At 39.4% G+C, this 22209-nt stretch overlaps 1 protein-coding gene across 1 annotated transcript in view; it reads right to left on the reverse strand.

The window, feature by feature from the left end:
• Nucleotides 1-22209, reverse strand: part of col24a1 (collagen type XXIV alpha 1 chain) — a 127261-nt gene that overhangs the window by 34187 nt on the left and 70865 nt on the right. The window contains exons 27-43 of the mRNA XM_019894380.1: nucleotides 21224-21277; nucleotides 20316-20369; nucleotides 15063-15116; nucleotides 14872-14916; nucleotides 13309-13353; nucleotides 11404-11457; nucleotides 10789-10842; nucleotides 10652-10705; nucleotides 10379-10432; nucleotides 8080-8133; nucleotides 5749-5856; nucleotides 4754-4807; nucleotides 4549-4656; nucleotides 3839-3892; nucleotides 2576-2629; nucleotides 2414-2470; nucleotides 1032-1085 (exon numbers count right to left, since the gene is read on the reverse strand). Coding sequence (XP_019749939.1) covers nucleotides 1032-1085; nucleotides 2414-2470; nucleotides 2576-2629; nucleotides 3839-3892; nucleotides 4549-4656; nucleotides 4754-4807; nucleotides 5749-5856; nucleotides 8080-8133; nucleotides 10379-10432; nucleotides 10652-10705; nucleotides 10789-10842; nucleotides 11404-11457; nucleotides 13309-13353; nucleotides 14872-14916; nucleotides 15063-15116; nucleotides 20316-20369; nucleotides 21224-21277 — 1011 coding nt within the window. The remainder of the gene's footprint in view (nucleotides 1-1031; nucleotides 1086-2413; nucleotides 2471-2575; nucleotides 2630-3838; nucleotides 3893-4548; nucleotides 4657-4753; nucleotides 4808-5748; nucleotides 5857-8079; nucleotides 8134-10378; nucleotides 10433-10651; nucleotides 10706-10788; nucleotides 10843-11403; nucleotides 11458-13308; nucleotides 13354-14871; nucleotides 14917-15062; nucleotides 15117-20315; nucleotides 20370-21223; nucleotides 21278-22209) is intronic.

A 22209-nucleotide genomic window follows, 5' to 3' on the forward strand; every position in this document is an offset into this window, starting at 1 on the left:
ATATCAATTATTCATTGATTTTTATTATTATTTTTAACGCTTGTTCAGGGCTATCTAGTAGCAATGACAAATGGACTGTGTGTTGTGCTGCTTTGGAAAAAAAAAAACTTTGGCCGATAGCTTATGGTCATGTAATGCACCACTTTGTCATCTCTTGATATAACAGTACATGTAGTTTTTAATTATAATCTAAATCTTAACATTTTCTAAATGTCATTAATCATTGACACTATATTTACAATAATGATATGTTACTAGTTAAGACACAATGTACATTTTTTCATGGAACTGAAGTACTGTATATATGTTTATTATTATAATAGCCTCTCTTTGCTGATTTCCTAGTGTAAATGTTGTTGGTTGTTGGTGGTGGAATTTGGCGCCTGATGATGTGCAATACGTGCGTGCACGAGGACCGACTGCACATTTCACACTTTCATCGAGAGTCGATCAGCGATGTTCTGTGCATCCAAATCGGACATGATCTAAAATTTTGAGACGCCAGAGATAAACAAATTCATTTTACTAATCAAAAACTGTATACTATTTATCCTGCTCATCTAAAAACAACAGAATATGTACGTATTCCAAAGTATTTTTAGTGTACAATTTCATTTTTGCCCTTATGGTTGTTTGTCTCTTTGCGTCCGGTGATTGGTAGGGCGACCAGTTTACGCTGCCTCTCGCCCAGAGACAGCTGGAATAGGCTCCAGCGCACCCGCAACTCGAATGAGAATAAGCAGTTCAGAGATATTCAATATTTAATTTGCATGATTTAATTTTTGTCCCGTGTGACCCAGCAATTGACGAGACACCACTGAGCCACTCCATGATTATAATAAAAATGCTTAGTACATATACAGTAGTAGACAGCCTTATAATGGTCTATTTTTTTGCAGCTGTAATCAAATACAAAGATTCCTGTACATGATTTTGCCACTCTGGTTCTATGGGCATTTGTTAATTCAATATAATGTGTTTTCAAATTTTGCCAGACATTTATGTCAATCCTGTTTTTCTTTTTTTTCTACCTGATATCCTTCATCTCCTGGTTCTCCTCGATCGCCCCTTCCTCCAGGTGTCCCCTGTTTAAAAACAAATGTACTCAAAATAAACTTCAAAATGTTCCATGAACTAATACAGCTTAAAATAATGTAAGGACTATATTAACACTTCAACAATTATATGATCTATGACTAGAGCCTAATTCAGTGGTGTCCAAAAAAACTACCATTTGGGCCATTTGGAAACCAGTGCCTGTTTTTCGTGTAACCCACTGCCCATTTTTTCGTGGTCGTCGGCTTGTACTAGAAATACTGTCACCTTTCAAGCAGCCTGTGTTATTTGACTGCATTGGACTCCTTACCGTGTGATTCCCTGACAACTTCAACAACTACGACTACTAACTCTAATTAATTTGTTTTATATAAAGTGTCATTTTAGACATGCAAAAGTGCAGAGAAAGAAACTATTTCAACAACGTAACATTTCAATTCCTAATTCTTCCGTGGGATAAAAGCAATTTAGTTTCTATTTCCATTACTATTGTTGTGAAGCAGAATTCACCAAGCGTTGGCAGCTCACACCTGCAACATTAAAGGCCACATGAGGACATCATGAACAGCGAGCCTATATAAGCTTTTGAGGCTACACAATTAACAAACCATAAAAAGATTGAGTAACAATCGAGGAAGAAGCAATTTGCCACAGAAAGATGACATGGGTGAAACAATACAAATCCTTCATGTATTTGTATGGATTGGGTAACACTCTCGTTCACTTGTTGGGTACATGTTGAAGCTTATGTTTACTTGCATTTCCCTTTTTAACAGCTATTGCATATAATCGCCAAACCGCACAAACTAAACCATGTCACAGACTCATTTTGACCTATGATATGGATACAACAGTGGAAAAGTTAATATTTTGATGGCATGGGACCTTGAAAGAATCGCATATAGATACACAGTATAAAGTACATATAATCGCTGAGCATATCTTTAGCTACACTGAAAGGTTTTACAATGTTTCATAAATTAAAGGTGAAGAAGTTAAAGTGGCCCTCGCATAAATGTGGTCTTTGAAGGTTTGGACACACCTGGTGTTATTGGATTGGTATAACTTCATCATAAATCCAATTTACAGGCAAATGTGTCTTTGTGGGATTAGAGCTGTCAGGTCTTACCTCTAATTGATGAACTAACTAAGAGGGTGTGTCCTAGAACATTAGTCCATTAAGTGTATGTCATGTAAATGCGTTTACTTTGTGGCAAAAAGCGTCACTTTGATTCCCATAACATTGTTATTATTTTGTTTTTGTTGTCATTTTTTTCTTTTTTTTTTCCGGACGTGTTTAAATGGAATGTGGGGGTTATGACATCAGAAATTATTTTGAAAGCAAAGCAAGACCTACTGGTTCACCTAAGGGCCCTGGATGTCCTGGGGTCTTATTGTCCTCGCCTGGATAACCCTGAAATAGAACAAATACGGTACAAACATAAACTTTTACCTCCCGACTAATGAGCTTGACAGAAGCATAAAATTAGAAAAATGAAAGGTGTTCGGTCCATGTTACCTTTTCACCTTTGGGGCCTGGGGGTCCAATGGGCCCCTGCTTACCAGGATGACCCTGAACAGACACACAAAAAAATCAGAATATGAATCACAATTATTTAATAAAAATGCACACTTCTCAACTTTCAATTACCAAATCTCGTACTGTAGTATGGAAAAACCAAAATGTAGCTCATGACACACTTGACTTTTGAATTGTTTGGAGTTTTATCATCAGTAAGCAGTTGAGGTGATATAATAAAAAATAGAGTACTGAAAATACAGACATAAATATTGGTGATTATTTTTTTAAATGTCGGAAGTGAAAGGATCAGCATGTACAGTAATCCCTCGCCACTTCACGCTTCATGTTTTGTGGCTTTGGTGCTTGGTGGGGTTTTCCAAAACAATGTAATCAGCCGAAGCAATGGGTCCCGGGTAAGTGGGCGCTGGTCCCTTCACGGATGGCACAATTAACAGGGATACATTGCTTCAACGGTGGGGCTGGTTTGCCGATTGGGGAGCCTTATTTTAAAGGTTTTCCAACCCGGTTAGCTGTTTTTTAGACATGTCACAAGGAAGCAGTGACAGCTCAGACGAAGTCTGAAGTGACAGCCAAAACTGTCAGCTCGGTTAGAGTTTCTTTCTTCACTAAAAAAGACTATGGTCTGATAAAAAAGAAACTTTAAACCAATTTCAACTAAGAAGAAGACAAGAAGAACGTCAGAGCACGACCCATCACCATGTTTTTCTCCAATTTAAAAACCTCGGCTACACCAACAGTGAACCTAAAGCCTGTACTAGTCAAGTGACAGCTGCCTTCAACGCCACCAACACAAGTCTATTTGCTTCTCTCAGAAGGCTATTTTGATGAATTACTGTGAAGGCTTTATAATAAACGATTTAAGGATAACCCTACCTTTTGATTCTCACCTTTCACGGGGGATTTCTGGTCCCTATTAACTGCAAAAGGCGAGGGATTACTGTAGACCTAAAATGTCTCATTTGGATTTGTGTTCGCTTTTGGTAATGATTATCAGATTAATCAATTACAAAAACTGTGAGGAAGCCACCAGACTGAGAAAGCCAGTGTCTGAATTTATGGAGACAAACCAGAACAACACTCCGGCATACTGAAGCTCAGGATATCAGGTTATTTGCTTCACACATTTTTGAATCATTGTATCCTAATTCTGTGGCGATGTGATATTTATGTACGGCCATGTGTGAGATTTTGCACTTTGTGCAAATATGTTCATATAAAACCACAAGGAGAACAACTCACCGTATATCCTGCCAATCCCGGCTGCCCTTCCATACCGGTGATGCCAGGCCGACCCTTAAAATAAAAACGAATTTAAAAAAGAACACACAAAATTGTGGCTCAGAGCTTGTGGCTATACTGCGGTTTAGCGAAATATCAACCTGGCCTCAACCACAAGCACATGCTGCGGTTTTACGATGAGCAGATAAATCTTTTCTCTTCACCTAACACAACATGTTTAAAATGGGTTTGGACAAAAAAAAACTGTTTTTGTCAAGAAATGGATTTTCAAGAATGTATTCCCACCACCTGGAATTTCCTCTTATTTTTATACGCTCTCAAGCCTAAAAAAATGTTGTATTTATTCCATTCAAGACTGGCAATTGGGAAACAATTTTGTGACAGTGCTTTACTTAATTGTATAAAAGAAGTACATTTGCATGACTGAGTCCTCATGACCGTTTTTGTTGTACAATGGGCAATGACAATAAATATTCAAATTCTCATTCCAGTTGTATATTTAAATACCCGAGATGCTATCCTGGACGGGTGTCATCGTCTAATGTTCCTCTGTGCTAATTATATTCGGATTACAAACATTGCACTTAACTGATACAGTTTCAATATTTAGGGGACCTGGCGAATTCATTCATTCAATGTTCTGAACAGGCTTTCAACACTTTATCCGAAAACTTAAAATCACATAAAAGGAAGAAGAAGTGGGAACTAACAGGAGGCCCTCGAGTTCCTCTGGCACCTTTTGGCGCCGTCTCGCCTGGTAGGCCGATGTCTCCACGGTCTCCAGGTTCACCAACAAGACCAGAAGGACCTCTCTCACCCTGGGTAAAAGGATGGTTTTGTTAGCATCACATTTGACCTAAAAGGATATAACACACAGGAAATTGAGCTTGTTAGTAATGTTTTCTATTTGGGTACCTTCTTTCCACTCCGTCCCCTATTTCCTGGGGACCCTAGTTTACCTTCTGGCCCCTGTAATGAAAAAATACCGGGCACAAAATCAAGGTTATTGATTAAAGAACACTAATTACAATGAAACCCCACATATTTGTGGGTTGGTGTTCATGAATCCCCCTATATGCACGTTTTGGGGGGAACCTGTCTTCCATTATTAGCTGAAATTGTTTATGACTTTTGTGCTCAGGGTAAAGTTTTAAAAGCACTACTTTGTCTCTATCGCGTGGTAACTTGGTGCCAAGGAACTACAGTCAGTTGAAATGAATTGAGGAGCTTTATTCAGACTGTGCTTCGCTGCTATCTTATAACATCCTTGAGCAATTACAAACACTTGTAGAGCAGGTGTCAATTATTCAAGCATTTTCTGTACTTCACGGCAGATCTCTGTCTTTATCCCTGCAGATGTGTACATGAGCTGTGAGACCAAATGATGTCATATCATCAGGATGAATGATTTTGTGTCACTCTGTGTTCTTTTGTATTTGTTTTGTTGGTAGAAACAGAAGTTCTGACCGGGTACATTTTTATGTCGTTTTTGACGTGTATAAATTGTACAAATGGTCAGAATGTTATGGCTGATTAGTGCATCAGACAGGAAGCTACAATTTTTCCTGACACAAGTGAACTTCTCTGGATCTACAAAACTTCCTTTGGTGTGTATGTAATGTGTTATAGCTCAGATGGCATCCATCAGAGGCGCCTCAATTTCTTGTGTAAATGTAGTAAAGAGCGACCTCTGCTGGTGTACAGTGGCATTATTTTGGCTAGGACCAACAAATGCCCATTTTTTTTAGCTAAAATAAAAAGTTATTATTATGAGTATATGAATTTAAAAAAAAAAACATCACGCATTCAATAAATATACAAGATCTTTTATTACACCAGCATTTATTTCCTTCAGTGTGCAGTTTTTGCTGTATCTACCAATTATGGTTAAAAACATTAACTATACGTACACGAAAGCCCTGTTTCCCCGGTTGTCCAGGTGGCCCTGCAGGTCCCGGGACTCCTTCTATCCCTTTGTCACCTGGCTCTCCTCCTGGCCCACACTCGCCAGGCTCACCCTGAATTGGAGCCCAGACCAAAGTCAAATCAGCTTCAGATATTAAAGCTTGGATACTTATATTTTAACCCTTAGATGCATGAGTGACTGGACCCTACACTCTTCCATAGGTGGGTGAAAAATGACCCATAATACAATCAATGCTTTTTTTAATGACATTTTTGTCATTTTGGTTAAGAATAATCACTTGTATAAAATTTAGTAACATATTTAGGACCATACAGGAATGATTTCAAGTTTGAAATATCTCTATTTTTAATTTTTTAACATTTTTGAAAAATAAAAATTCCCCAGAACAGCAATAGAAAAATGCGTACATCCATTTTGTGTGTGTGTGTGTGTGTGTGTGTGTGTGTGTGCGCGCGCGCGTGTCTGTCTATCTGTGTGTATGCATTGCCTGTTTTGCCTTCTTGTCTCATCACTGTATGCAATTCAGACAAACTACCTGTTTCTGGCAGTGATCATTGCACACAGGTACATTGCATTTCCCACACCTATTGCTGACTTTGCGATCTTCGTTACTTGGGCAGATCTGACACCTTTTTCTCTTTGGTTGGCCCTGTGTATTTCTTTCCTGTGTCTGGGTAGTGGCTTTTGTCACGCCTCACCTTTTCATTGCTTCAATAATTGGGATTTGCAGTTGGGTGCAGCTTTCCAGTCGACTCCTCATGTGTGGTGTGACAAGCTCCTTTGACAGCTCTTTGAGGAACAGCCGTCGTGCATTGGTGATTTGGTGATGCCACTCTTGAAATCTGGGTGCTGAGCCATGAAAAAGGTGTAGGCATTTAGGGTGCTGATGTCAATTATGTTGTACCATCGCACCATGGGCCACCTCTGTGTTTGCCGCTTGCACGTGTAGTTGCCAACCATCTGGTCAATGGTGTCTACACATCCATTTGTCTCGTTGTAAAATTTGATTACTTCTGTTTTTTTCTTTTTGCTATCTTCATCCTCTGCTTTGTCGTGGTGCATCGTACTCAGGAGCACAACAGCTTTTCCTTTCTTTCTGACATAGCTGACCATGGTAAGGCTGTCGTTGAATCCAAACTCTGTGCTGTAAACCTCCCTGGACTTGGAAGGCTTCATCAGAGGAGGGATGTCTGGCTTGTTCTGACGTAGAGTCCCCACAATAGTGAGCTCCTTCTCCAGGAGATGCTGCGCGAGTGGCACACTGGTGAAAAAGTTATCCATGGTGATGTTGCGACCGGTGTTTCTAAATCTACCACACAACTGCTGGACAATGTTTTCGCCCAGATTCTTCTGAACGTCTTCTTCCGGTTGTCTCCCCGTGTAACCTATACCATCTATTGCATAGGGGATGCGTGCATCACAAACCCAGAAGATCTTTAGGCCGTACTTGGCAGGCTTGCTTGGCATGGACTGTAGAAACTTGCACCTACCCCTGAATGACACAAGCTGTTCGTCCACAGTGACACAATCACTGGGGATGAATCGCTCTCTGCAGTTGACCAGGAAAAGGTCCCATACATAGCAGAAGGCTGCCATGTGATCTGTTTCCAGTCGGAAGGCCAATTTGTAGATAAATAATAGTCATGAACGACACACAAACAATTTTATATGAAGATAATACTTACACGTATCAGCTCTTACAGTGTAAAATAATCTTCCTGAGGGGTGACACTTCTGATATTATAGTCTGCGTGGTCCGCAGTCAATGTATTGCTGACAGCCAAAGTCGATTAGAATCAGTGGTTCCCATTGGATTCCATAGAAAATGTACACGGGTCACTATTGACCCATTTATGAAAACTTGGGGTAGCAATACAAAAACTGAAATTTCTTAAAATGTGTAAAATGTAAGTTGAAATTGTAAATGACATTATATAAAAAACATGTTTTTTGAGGAATACCTGGAATATGAAATGATAATAAATTTTCAGTCCGAAGATATTTCAAGAAAAAAACCTCACCAGGTCATTTTAGACCCACATATGCATCTAAGGGTTAAATTGAGAATAAAAACTGTTCTGGCAATTTTTGTAAGGGCATCTTATCACTTTCAAAGCAGGTTCTGACATTGAGTAGACGATTTATTCAATCTATTGTGGTCAAATTCAGTATATTATGGCATTAACACTGAACTATCTTTCATGATTAAAAAAAAAAGAAAGAGGACTGTCATAACGCGCCTAGTTAAAAATAAATAAATCTACCGAGCTGTAATATATAACATGGAATGATTTTATTTATTTATTTATTTTACCTTGGGTCCATCATTTCCTTGAGGACCAGCTTCGCCAGGCGGACCAGGGGCACCCTACAAAGACATTATTTATAAAATACTATTTAAGTTTTACATGTTGAACAATTGAGATACCACTGCAAAGTACAACTTGAAATGCACGGTTATAAAACAACAACAACTGACCCGCCAGACCTCCACCAATTTTTTTAAAATTATATATTAGCTACATATGGCAGACAAATTAATGGCACTACAAAACAATAGTGTCCGAACAATTAATTAATTAATTATTACTTGACATACTGCACAAATGCAGACAATGAAAAAGTGAGAGGAAGAAAAAAGGACAATCTGGTAGGTTGGAAGAGAAGAAAGGAAATGAGAAAGAAATTACAAAAGAAGGGGAAAAGAAGAAATGTGAGAAAACAATAGTCAAAATTGTATATGGCCTTTATAATAACACTGCTCAACAGCAAGTTTTCATCAAAGGTGGCTTTATGTGTTCCCAAATGTATTTGGGATGCTGATTTAAAACATGTCTTCACTTTTTTCTGACAAAGAAGTCAAAAGTGTTGTGAGCGACTGGCTGAGACATCAGTGCCAAGATTTTTACGCCGAGGGAAGCTTGTGAACAGATGGGAAAAGTGTGTGACAGTGCAGGGAGACTACAGTGGAAAAAAAAAAAGTAAGCTTCTCTCTGTATTAGAAGTCCTTCTACCAAAAAAGAAAAAAAAACATATTTATTGAATGACCTTCATATTTAAGAAAGTTATCTACTCTAAAGTAGCGTTCGTTTGTATGAACAAAAATGAGCCTTCATCTGTGACCTGGGTGCATCAGGCAGCATTCAGATATTTTCCATTTACTGTATAAACAGCAAATTTTGCTCCAGAAGTTCCATCAGAGAGGTCTAAAATGCTGAGGTAAATGTCCCTCAAGCAGCAAAGAAAAAGTAACTAAGCCAGTCTGAGCCAAACAGCATTCAGGAATTAGCAGTAGTAATATGACTGCTGATGGCATCTGGTGCTGTTCAGAAAAGCTGGGGAATTTCAACTTTGCACGAGCTGCAACACATTGTAATTCAGTGATAGGTGGGTCAAAGAAACTGTGAAAATATCTGACAGACCTGGAAGGCCATCCTAATTTTTGTGGCAAGTGCCAACAAGTTTGTAACAAGTTTGGCACCACCTACTGTTCAACATCATATATCGCTGACATAGAACCCTGCTATATCTCTAGATTTAGTCAGTATCTTTTTTCTTTTATACACAAATCTATAGTATTGATCAATCCCCACCGTGGGTCAGCTATATTTCCAAATTAGTGACCAATCTAAAGTTCTGGAAATGGGATGCTCTCTTTGATGATCTAATGTTAGTGGCTCAACAATTTTTATTTGTTTTTGTTAGATTTCCTGAAAAGTAAAAAGAAAGAAAGACATACTATTTTTGGCCCATGTTGCAATATCATTTAGGGTATTGTGCATCTTTTCAACCGATGCTGACTCGGAAAGGCTACAGCTTCCCGTACCCTAAATAAGGACAATCAAACCTCAGTTTTCGAACGTCTCTGTTCTCGACCAAATCGGTTTTCGACCAAAAATTTCGAGTTTTTTATGCCTCGGATTACGACCGAAAATCGGTTATCGACCAAAGTGAGCGCACTTGAATGCGCCACTTGACTCCTCTCGCCTTCCTTACACGAGGAAGTGACGCTTCCTCATGTAGCGTTCCATTGTAAGCAGACGTGTTCAATCAAGATTTTTTTTTTAAAAAGATTGTGGTTTCGGTTTTCGAACAAATCGGTTTTCGAACAGCCTTCTGGAACGATTATTGTCGAAAACCGAGGTATGACTGTATACAGTATCCAGTAGAATATGGCTGAATGGGTTGAATTGCTGAACTAATGTGTTCTGGACTCCTATGAGCGTCATATCCAAGAGGAATCACTGTCATTTTAGATATCAGAGTCTGAATTTGTACATATATTTTGAATAAACAAATAAAAACAAAAATCTGATTTCACAGCAAATAATTAAAACGCCTATTTATGTGGAAAATACGAGCAGCAAAATGCCAATGCCTGCAGACGCATTTTTGTTATTTGTTACTCATGCACAAGGTGCTTCACATAATTAAAAGTACATTTAAAAGCATTTACAAATTAAAGATTTAAAGGCATTTCAAAACAAAGTAGCAAAGTATTAGACACAAAAAAAAAAAAACATTGAATGAATATATAACCGTCTTCGATTCTACACAAAGAAAGGGAAGGTTATTAGTATCCCAAACACATTCAAAAGTCTCAAGTTACTCACTCTAATTCCTTCTTGTCCCTGCTCTCCATCGGCTCCCGGAGGCCCAACATCGCCCTATGAAGACCCAACACAAACTTAATCGCGTGCACGTCGGCCGACCTGGACTGAACAACGTGTTCGACTCAGTCAGGCTACGACTAAATTACAGTAGGTACAAACTAAGTGCAAGAGCAGGTTCAAGGGTTTTCCACATTGCTGGAGGGTGCTACACAATGAATATCCAAATATTGTTTTATGCTGCAGAGGTGCCTGCAATAACATTGTTTTACAGACCTTTAGCCCTGGCTCTCCGACAGCACCTGGTTCCCCCTCGACACCAGGCCCACCCTGAGGGAACGGAGAAGAATAGGCATTCAAAATGAAGTCCAACAAATATTAAAATTGATTAGAGAATATTCACAGAAAATTACTTCAGGCCCTTGCTCTCCATCAGGTCCTGCCTCTCCAAGAGGTCCTCTGGGTCCCTACAAGAAAATCGACATTGTAAAATTAAAAAAAAAAAAAAAGTTATAAAGTCATTGCTTGACTTCTTGCAGAAACATGGGAGTACATCGGCGGAACAGACATAATACACAAATCTAACAGGCAACGCTCAAACAAACATAAACAGTGCAAAAGAGGAACCCGATAACATCGACAGAAGCAAGATGAGACCCATAACTAATACCTCCTCTTGCGCTATGGAAACCTCACACCTTAACAAATATTTTTTGATTGTTTGACATTCTTGATTTCCCCGAGGGCTCGGCTGACTTCCAGGAATATTAAAATACTTTGGCCCAGCTCCGAAAGGGGAGGCCTTAGGTATGGAAGTCTGGATGTGTGAGAAATGCCCAGTGTAAAACAAAGGCAAATCTAGAACAATGCCTTTTGTTTTCCACTCCAGCAGTTGCAAGGCTGCTAACAATCCACTTGAAACAACATGCGCATGCAATGACTCTTTTGGTGCACATCAACACAAAGAGTTATTATAGTTTCCAGATGGCTTTCACAATTGGTGGCAATGGGAAAGAAGGCATACTTACAGCCTCACCGTGGGGTCCCCTCTCCCCTGTACTTCCTGGAATACCTGCCTTACCCTAGAGACACGCACAGCATCAGACATGAACTTGCACAATCAGATCCGATGAAGCAACCTCGACTTCTACTCCGCACGACATTCATCATTAGACAAAGACAAACAGGATGAGTGTGTCTGCTATTCCAGTTCTCTTTGATGCTCACACATGGGATGGTAACACACATACCACATGGGCCGTCTTGCAATGCAAGAAGGCCTTTGTTGAAGTCTAGACATTGTGTTGGCAGGCGGAGACCGGGCACTAATTTGAAACAATATTCAGTCTAATATTGACAGAGTAGTCTTACAAACTCAATGCATTCGTCCTAACAATATCAACTGAAAAATGTTGACAGTAGTTTCCATTCACTGAGTTGAGTGAGAGGATAAATGTGCTGTGGTTAGCTGGCTTGAGTAAATGGTGATGATGGAAGAGACTTTTTGAATAACTGAGGTAGCGAAGCCACAGCATTCATCATCGCGTTAATGTGAATCCAGCTTCAATCAATTCTTCAATCATTATATTCATGCAGAAATCAACACAAAACTATCAGGCCTCCAGAAAATGTGTTATTTTTCCCCCAATCACTAGATGGCGCTAGCTATCCAGAGGCAATGAAACTGCTGGGTCATTCTACATCGTATGTTATTTAAAGAAAAAAAAAGGTTTTTCCATGTTCATATTGGTAGATATGACAATTTTGTTATTTTGCAATTTTTGCTTCTTTCCCCTTTAAAATGTTCAAAATAAAAACAAGAGCAATAGTTTTTATCTGCTGCACTGCGCATAATCTCATTCATTACAACATTGGTTAAAACTGAACAACCTGAGGAGAAACACAAAGAAACTATCAGATTCTTGTGTTCACATTGATATTGATACTAGACTTACTTTGAAATGATACACTCTCCGAATTAATTTTTTTGCTAATTTTAGTTTGTAATGCCACTATCAGAGATGGGCAATTCATCCTATTTGGCCGGTCTGTCCTCCGTTCGCGACCTAGGCACCCTTCCGTCATCGTACAACAGGCCAGCACACAATTTGATTTATTGTGAAACAGTGTGGATCACTTTACACACAAAAACTGTAAATTATGAACTGCCGCGAAGTACTTCACCCAGTTAGGGACAATTATAGGGATGGACAAAAACCAACTTCCGTCCTTGCTTAGTCCGTCCTTTTTTCAAAAAAAAAACTTCTCATCCTCCGTCCCCAAAATGGGCCTCTGCCTGGGACGGAGAGAAGGACCGTTCTGTCCCAGAGAGGGAATGCCCTTCTTGCTGGCGTTGTTGCTCTTCATCAGCGATAAACACATTTTCAAACACCTGCACGAAGCAACAGCCATACAAAGCACAGCTACATAAATTGAAGTATCTGTTTAAATTCACTGATATTGTGTTTTAAAGGTAGATTTATTTATAATCCCTGATTAGGTAAACACAATTAAGATTACCGGGAAATAATCTATCCCATATCCATCCAGTTGATGACAGTAATATAAGAATATGTCACAAAAATTGTAGGTTGTTGATATGCAATGTTCTATGAATTCCTTTGAAACATGATTGATGAAAATACACAGCTAATGGACTGAATCATGATTGTATTCCAATTAGGCTGCCTCTCTGGCTACATAGGCCATAAATCAATGACTATTTTATTCATCTTTAATATGCAATCAACACGCACGCACGCACGCACGCACGCACGCACGCACGCACGCACGCACACACACACACACACACACACACACACACACACACACACACATACAAGCAAAACTGAACACACACACACACACACACACACACACACACACATTCAAGCAAAACTCAGCAAATACTGAATAAAGTTCAAGTTTCTCACAGGCTTCCCAGGCGGGCCTCTCTCTCCTCGAACGCCAACTTTGCCCTACAAAGTAAGAAAGAAGCGTTTGGAGAGATTTGACATCCATTCTCTGAACACGTTGCACGAATACACACAACTGACTATGTCATGATCCTTGACTAAATATATATAAATCAGCCATTTGTCTACAGTGTTCCAAAGAAGAAGTCATCTTATGAGTTAGTAATCATTGTGTGTGGTCTACATATGAGCAACTTCTATTTATAGTTTGTTGTGGATTTCATTTTTATTTTCTGACTTCCCAGACTGAGTTCCACCCGCTCATAAAAGTGGCTCTCCTGATGATACTAAACAGACCTTGAATGACTACAGGCTGCTCGGAGGAGCGAAAGTTCTGAGCTGCATTATACGGTATCCTGTTGTGAATAAGAGAGTCAAGCTAACAGGAGCTGAAGCACAAGCCATTGTCTTTCTTAGCTTTTACTCAATCCCATAATACTGAACTTGAACCTAAGAGTTTGGAACGATATAATAACATGTAAATATGTACCTTCAAAGGACACATGCTTGTAAACCAAGGATGCAGGATAATACTTTTTTTAGTTTTCTTTATTTTTTTGATGACACTAGTTATTCTTGGCTGCCTGGCAACCAGTTCAGGGCGTCCCCCGCCAACTACCCGAAGGCAGCTGGGATAGGCTCCAGCATGCCTGTGACCCTTGTGAGAAAGCGGTTCAGAAAATGGATGGATGGATTATTCTTGGCTTTAGATCACAAATGTCAAACTCAAGGCCTCAAGACAGATACAGCCCTCCTCATCATTTTAAGTGACCTTTTCTGCAATGTTTTCATGACTTTTGAATTAGGTGCATTGAAGGAGGAAAACACGCAAAACTGGCTGGATAAAGGCTCTCGAGGAACCGACTTTAGGTAGTATTTTACAATCAAAATAAATTAACTTTTTGACCTCTATTAAGCCATCACGTCACTCATCATCAAGATCTCCACCTTCCACTATATTCTACAGCAGTGCGTTATGCATGTTGTCAATGACAGTTATGCAGCGTCAGAAGATGCACAACTTAGATCCGTCCGCTAGTCCATGCCAAGACCGTTCCTGGACCGAAAATAGTACATAAAGAGAGGTGATTGTTCTCTGAAAATTGTATTCGTAATTCAAATTGTGCGTAAAAATGGATATTCTAAGTCGAGGTTCCATTGTATTTTCCAGCAGTCTGGATGCCCTGAGGTCCCATGCTGCCTCTAACAGGTCAGTCTTGGAACTACAGCAGACATTTGGTTGTGTGGGTATGGTGTGTTGTGTTGTAAACAACACACTACAGGAGCCGTTAAGCACCCAATTGCCATGTTTTTTTCTCTTTTTTTCATTGTAACATGTTGGGTCACTCACATTTTAAAGAATGATAAAGATGTTCAAAATCTTTCTTTTTATTATTACAAACATGTTTGCACTGTGGTTGAGAGAGGAAAATAATTTCATCTGTGCTGTATGTTACACATAGAGCATATCTGACAATAAAAGCTGACTTGACTTGACTTGACCTGTAAGTTTTTACTTACAATAAATCCTGGTTCTCCGTTTACCCCAGGATCACCAATTTCTCCCTGAAAAGGAGAAGATGCCAAGATGAATGAAAATATCAGACACCAGTGACAACAAATCATATTCAGTTTTCACCTTTTTCATCTTTTGTAATTTGGATAGGGACAGCCAAGGTTCCGGGACAGATTTTGCTAAAGTGTGTGTTTACCTTGGTGCCCTCAGGGCCTGGTTCTCCCAGCGGGCCATCAGGACCTCGAGGCCCCTAAGAGTGGCACAATGTCATGAATCAAAGAATGTACATTTTGCATCAAACCGTCACATTCAATTCTACTAGCAAATTCCGAAAATAAAACATTAGAAGTCCTAATGACATTGCAACTGCTTGGAAGCCCCCACAAACATCACTAGAATTGTTTGATCATCTCACAAGAAAAGTAACGGATACAGATGTTTTTTTTTTTTAATCCTATTGACAAACCCCTAAAAGCAGATGTTTTGTTTGTTTTTTCCTAATCCTATTTGCTTGTCTTTTAAATCTGTTTCTTCCCAGGATCTGCTTCCATTTAGACTTTAAGGCAGACCCTTATTCCTCTGATGTTACTGTAATGCCTTTAAGCTTCAGACAAATATGGTCCACTCTTTACCTCACACATATATATATATTATGTAAAATGTAAAAAAAAAAAACAGAATACACATCATTTTCAACATATATTCTTTTGAATGCACTCCAAGGGCAAGCTGATGAATGTTATTTATATATTTGTTTGTTTGCTTATTTAATATTATTTTACTCTCTCATCATGGGCAGTATCGTGGATGACTGGTAAGCACATTAACTTCACAATGCAGAGATCGTGGTTTTGGATTATGCCTGCTTAGGTTTTCTCCGTGAACTCCTGTTTCTGCCCACATTCAAAAAACATTCACGGCAGGTTAATCCAAGACTCTAAATTGTCCCTCGATATAAATATCAGTGTGAATGGTTGTTTGTCGATGTATGCCCTGTGGATGTACACTGCATCTCTCAAGCCCGCAACTCTGCCGAAGATAAGAGAATGGATGGATGGATGATCTCGTTTTGAATTTGATACCTGAAACACATTCCAAAAAGCTGGGACAGGGGTAAAACAAACAAGCAAACTTAGCTATAACAGGGAACACTCAAAAAACAGTGCTTGGAACATTCTACAGGTGAACAGGTGAATTGGAAACTGGTGACTGTCATGATTAGATATAAAGGGAGCATCCCTGAAACGCTCACAAGCAAGGATGTTCACAACCAAGGATGGGTTCTTTGTAACTAAATGCATGAGCAAATAGTTCAACAGTCTAAGAACGTTTCACAATGTGCACTTGCAAGGAATTTAGGCATTTCTTCATCGTCCTTAATATCCTCAAAAGATTCAGAGAATCTCAGAAACCTCTGCATGTACGCAGCGAGGTCGAAAATCAGCATTGGATGCCTGTGAAATGTGATCTATCAGACGGCAGTACATTAAAAATCAGCATCAGTATGTAACACCAGAACACCAGAAAACCATTGTCATTTTTACTCAATTTGTTCTACAAATGCAAATTAGAACTGCATGCTAAGCAAAAGCCATAGATTAACAATACTCAGAAACTCCAGGCTACAGTCCAGCCGCGATGGACTGATGCAGTGTGGAAAAGTGTGCTGTGGACTGACGAGACCACATGTATCATGTTGGGGGAAATCATGGACGTTGTTCTCTCCAAAGAGCAAAGAGGAAACACATGTAATTTTAAGGGAGAACATTAATTCAGGAAATGTACTTACTATAAAATGACCTAGACTGGGATGAAAGATTTTCTCCATCTTTCACCGGACTAGAGTCACATATTTAACATGGGTGCATTATTGTGTACTAGCTAGATGTATGATGTTGATGCTTTATGATTCTCTGTTTTGTGTGTGTGTGTGTGTTGTCACCGTCTTGTGGCAGATAGATAGATAGATAGATAGATAGATAGATATATATATATATAGATAGATAGATAGATAGATAGATAGATATTCCAAAATCATGCACGGCAGTTTAATTGTCCCTAGGTGTGAATGTGAGCGTGGATGTTTTTTTTTTTCTCTGTGTGCCCTGCGATTGGCTGGCAACCGGTTCAGGGTGTCCCCCGCCTACTGCCTAAAGGCAGCTGGGATAGGCTCCAGCACACCCCGTGACCTTTGTGAGCATAAGCGGATCAGAAAATGGATGGATGAATGGATGTCCTACAAAACCCAATTTCAATGAAGTTGCAATATTATGTAAAATGTAAAAAAAAAAAACAGAATACACATCATTTTCAACATATATTCTTTTGAATGCACTCCAAGGGCAAGCTGATGAATGTTATTTATATATTTGTTTGTTTGCTTATTTAATATTATTTTACTCTCTCATCATGGGCAGTATCGTGGATGACTGGTAAGCACATTAACTTCACAATGCAGAGATCGTGGTTTTGGATTATGCCTGCTTAGGTTTTCTCCGTGAACTCCTGTTTCTGCCCACATTCAAAAAACATTCACGGCAGGTTAATCCAAGACTCTAAATTGTCCCTCGATATAAATATCAGTGTGAATGGTTGTTTGTCGATGTATGCCCTGTGGATGTACACTGCATCTCTCAAGCCCGCAACTCTGCCGAAGATAAGAGAATGGATGGATGGATGATCTCGTTTTGAATTTGATACCTGAAACACATTCCAAAAAGCTGGGACAGGGGTAAAACAAACAAGCAAACTTAGCTATAACAGGGAACACTCAAAAAACAGTGCTTGGAACATTCTACAGGTGAACAGGTGAATTGGAAACTGGTGACTGTCATGATTAGATATAAAGGGAGCATCCCTGAAACGCTCACAAGCAAGGATGTTCACAACCAAGGATGGGTTCTTTGTAACTAAATGCATGAGCAAATAGTTCAACAGTCTAAGAACGTTTCACAATGTGCACTTGCAAGGAATTTAGGCATTTCTTCATCGTCCTTAATATCCTCAAAAGATTCAGAGAATCTCAGAAACCTCTGCATGTACGCAGCGAGGTCGAAAATCAGCATTGGATGCCTGTGAAATGTGATCTATCAGACGGCAGTACATTAAAAATCAGCATCAGTATGTAACACCAGAACACCAGAAAACCATTGTCATTTTTACTCAATTTGTTCTACAAATGCAAATTAGAACTGCATGCTAAGCAAAAGCCATAGATGAACAATACTCAGAAACTCCGGGCTACAGTCCAGCGGAGGTGGACTGATGCAGTGTGGAAAAGTGTGCTGTGGACTGACGAGACCACATGTATCATGTTGGGGGAAATCATGGACGTTGTTCTCTCCAAAGAGCAAAGAGGAAAAAGACTATTTGGATTGTGATCAATGCAAGTTCAAAAACCACCTGTGATAGTATGGGGATGTGTTAGTGCCCATTGCATGAATAACTTAATGAATGAATAACACATCTGCGATGGGCCCATTCATGCTGAAAGGTACATACATAAACTTGCCATCCAAGCAATGTCTTTTTCAGGGACGTCCCTGCTTAATTTTTTTTCAGACAATGCCAAGCCACATTCGGAACGTGTTACAACAGTGTGGCCGTAGTAAAAGTGTGCAAGTGTTCGACTGGCTGCCAGCAGCCCAAACCTGTCTCCCATTGAAAATGTGGGGTGCATTATGAGAAGCAGAATACAATAACAGTGACCCCTGCACTGTTGAGCAACTGAAGTTGACGCATCAAACATAAATGGGAAAAAAAAATCCATCAACAGAGCTCAAATAATGAGTGTCTTCAGTTCTCAAATGCATATTGGGTGTTATTAAAAGGAAATGTATGTCACACAAAGGTAAACATGCTCTTGTCCCAGCTTTTTTGAAAAGTGTTGCAGGCATCAGATTCAAAATGTGTGAATATTCAGATAATGGATGGATGAAAATTCATCAGCTTGAACATTCAATATATTGTCTTTGTAGCGTATTCAACTGAATATAGGTTGAAAGTGAAAATGATTATATTCCGTTTTTGTTTACAAATATGTACACAATGCCAAAACCTTATTAGAATTGTGGTTGGTGGCTGTCAGAGTTTTGACTGATTCTTTAGGGATTGTTTCCCATTCAGTATTGAAATGAATTAAGAATAAGAACAGGTATAGTGGCTCAGCTATACGGGAAATGCAACTGCACACAACAAAAGCCCCAGCATGATAAATACTGCCATATGTTTGGCAAAATGTTAACCAAGAAGAAACTACGTGAACAGCAAATAAAAGTCAATCAAAGCAAAATGAACAGGATAAACGGCTATTAAAGAGCACCCTCAGGGTGTGCTTCTCTTAGGTAGTCACAGCAGAGTAGTTTGAACCCATTAACTTTGAGAGAAGATGATGGTGGAATTACTTGACTATTGTTGCTAAATATGCAATAAGCATTCACATACTGAAAATACAAATTAGATGTGTTTCTTCATGGCCACTTGTGTTACTGAGAGGAAACAATTGTTAAATTAAGGTAGCACAATGGTTGTGACTTCTTTGCTACATTTTTTTCATGGCTCCGAGAATTTAGTTTTGAGCAGCAGGTTTTTTTGTCATTAAATATCTTGAATTAAGCACTGATTTTAGTTTGTATAAGCACACCACTAAACTCTTAAAAGTAACATTAGCACAGAATTTTGTTAATTTTGGAATAGACAAAATGTGCAAATTTGAACAATAAATACAACCATGCAAACAGACATGTTAGAAATGCATACTGTACATTCAATTGAGATTTGCCCTGAATGGGAAAGCGTCCTTCCACCCATTTTTCAATAAAGATCGATAACAGGTGAGCTCGTGTCTATCCCAGCTGACTTTGGGTCCCCAGCCATTTGAAGGGGGATTTGGGATATAAGTTAAAAAATATAAAGTGATAGTATAACAAAAGTTAGGATAACAACTAAAAAGCCAATGAATGGCTGATTGGGACGAAAGCCCTCCATACATTGAGCAATGCGGCCGAATGCCACTTAACGGTAGCGCATGGAACGGGGTTCTGCTGCTTCATGTTTGGCCATTAGTTTGCGGTGTGCAGATATAGATATATTTACTCCCAAACTGTAATGAAATCTACATTTGTAATTGCCTAGAGTTGCCACAAGAAGGTGGCAAAATACTATTTTCATTTAGATATGGCAAAGGCACCACTAAATGGATCTCCTCCCCTCATTTAATCACTATTCCTTGGCCCAAGTATGCTATAAAATAGCATCAAAGCAATCCTGTTATCGTAGACAGGACTTTGGCCTGAGCTCAAAAACCTCATAGGGGTGATTTTTGCAACTATCTGAAGATAGGTTACCCATCCCCCACCCCGCTCTCAAAATGAGCAAATTGGCAAATTCATGAATGATGAACCACAAATTTTGAATGGGGTCAATGTGTTTCAAAGACTTCACTTCTTACCCTACGGCCCTTAGTACCGGCACTGCCAGGACTCCCTGTCTGCCCCTGTAGACCCTATGAGGACAAAAAAAGAGCATTAATGATTGGAAAGTTCAACAATGGTAAAAAGTTCGCAATGTCAAAAAAGAAAGTATTTTATCTAAAATTTCACTCCTAAGATTTCACATATCAAGTTAAAATTGGGTAAATAAGACAGAAGATGAATTATACCATGTAATAATTCCACAGTTTGTAAAAGCGGTGTGTATAAAACTTAGCAGATTGTCCCATATGATTCATAAAACAGTTGAACCAACTGTAGAAGCAATGTCAATATTTAGCACCAGTCACTCTCAACTTTGTTGAGGAACCCATGATACTAAACAATGTTGCTTCATTTCCTTCAGTTCTGCACGCAATTTCATTCATGTTTAATTCTAGGCTTTACAACACCCTGTTGAAAGACCAAATTAAATAGAAACTGTGACTATGACATTCCCATGCGCCATGATTGTATAACACATCTTCCCTTTCACCACGACTTGATACGTTGTGTTTAACTGAAAGGCTCTGTTCAGTTTTTCACAATGACCACTTTTGGCTTCTCAAAGGACACTTTTCCAAAAGTGTTGTGATTTGTTAGGATAAGACTTTGCAAAAATATGCTGAACAATAGGGTCTCTAAGGGCCAACATTTTGGCTCCTTGACATTGTGTTAAGGCATACTTGGAACCAGGGAACAGCTCTTTGTTCTAGTTTCAGAGACCTGATGACTGCAGCACTTGAGTGTTTCTTGACCCCAATAATTTACTCAAAATGGTTAAAAAACTCATTGAAACACGAGAATGAATGCATTGATTTCCACCCATACCCTATGTATGAATGCTAAGAAGAAGCGAAATTAGCGGAAATGAGGATGTGGCACTTACAGGTGTACCTTGCATGCCGATGTCCCCAGGACTCCCAGGCAACCCTGGATATCCCTACAGCAAAGAAACACAGCGGAACAAGAGGATTGAAAAGGTACTGTCTGTCTACATGTGATACATATAATGGAATACAATTCAATTTATGAGCTCATTTGTGACTGTAGTTCACGTGAAGTGATGACAAAGATCTAGCGTTCATCCATATTTTCTGCAGTTATTGCAGGGTTTTTCCTGCATTCAAAATTGAGTGGCAGCCGCCTCCAGGTAATTATTGTACCGCCCCCAGCCAGACCATTGATATGGCTCAATAGAGCGTAAAGTTCCAGCTGTGCTGATTGAGTGGTTGATATCCCTTGGCAGCAGCTCCGTATTTTCATTGCAGTTGCAGCGTTTGTGCCACTATGTCGGCGCTATATCAACAGCAGCGCACAGGAAAGACCTGACACAAGTACCGAAAAAGATGCAGATGGGATCGTGGTTATTTCCCTGCTAGTTGATGCTATTGGCATCCTGATTTTCCCTGGCAAATGGTACAAACTGATAAATACAGAGATGAAAGTGGACTTTCCTGAAAATTCCTGAGAATATTTTGATCTCCGTTCAAGTACTCTTCCTCAAGCCATGACCACTTGAACATGTTCCTAACACTCCCGTCTATTGGATTGGATTGGATTGGATACAACTTTATTGTCAAATGTGCTGTATGTGTACAGCACAGATGAAATTTCTTCCCTCTATTGCACGTATGTCAGCTTGCCTGTCTACCTGTTTGAACATTGCGCTTGGGCCGTACCTGGCCGATCACGCATGCATTAGTTTACACAAAACGCTATTCAAATACTCGACATTCAATGATTAATCTTCCTTTTGTGTGCACACGTGCACCCTTTGTGGCTTCCATTCTTGCCGAAATGTCGAAATCTCCGAGATATGGCAAGGCCATGAGAATGCCAGGCGAGGGTGTTACTGTTGTAGCGACGCCACTC

The sequence above is a fragment of the Hippocampus comes genome, unplaced genomic scaffold (genome assembly GCF_001891065.2).
Source record: "Hippocampus comes isolate QL1 unplaced genomic scaffold, H_comes_QL1_v1.1 scaffold282, whole genome shotgun sequence".
Taxonomy (NCBI): domain Eukaryota; kingdom Metazoa; phylum Chordata; class Actinopteri; order Syngnathiformes; family Syngnathidae; genus Hippocampus; species Hippocampus comes.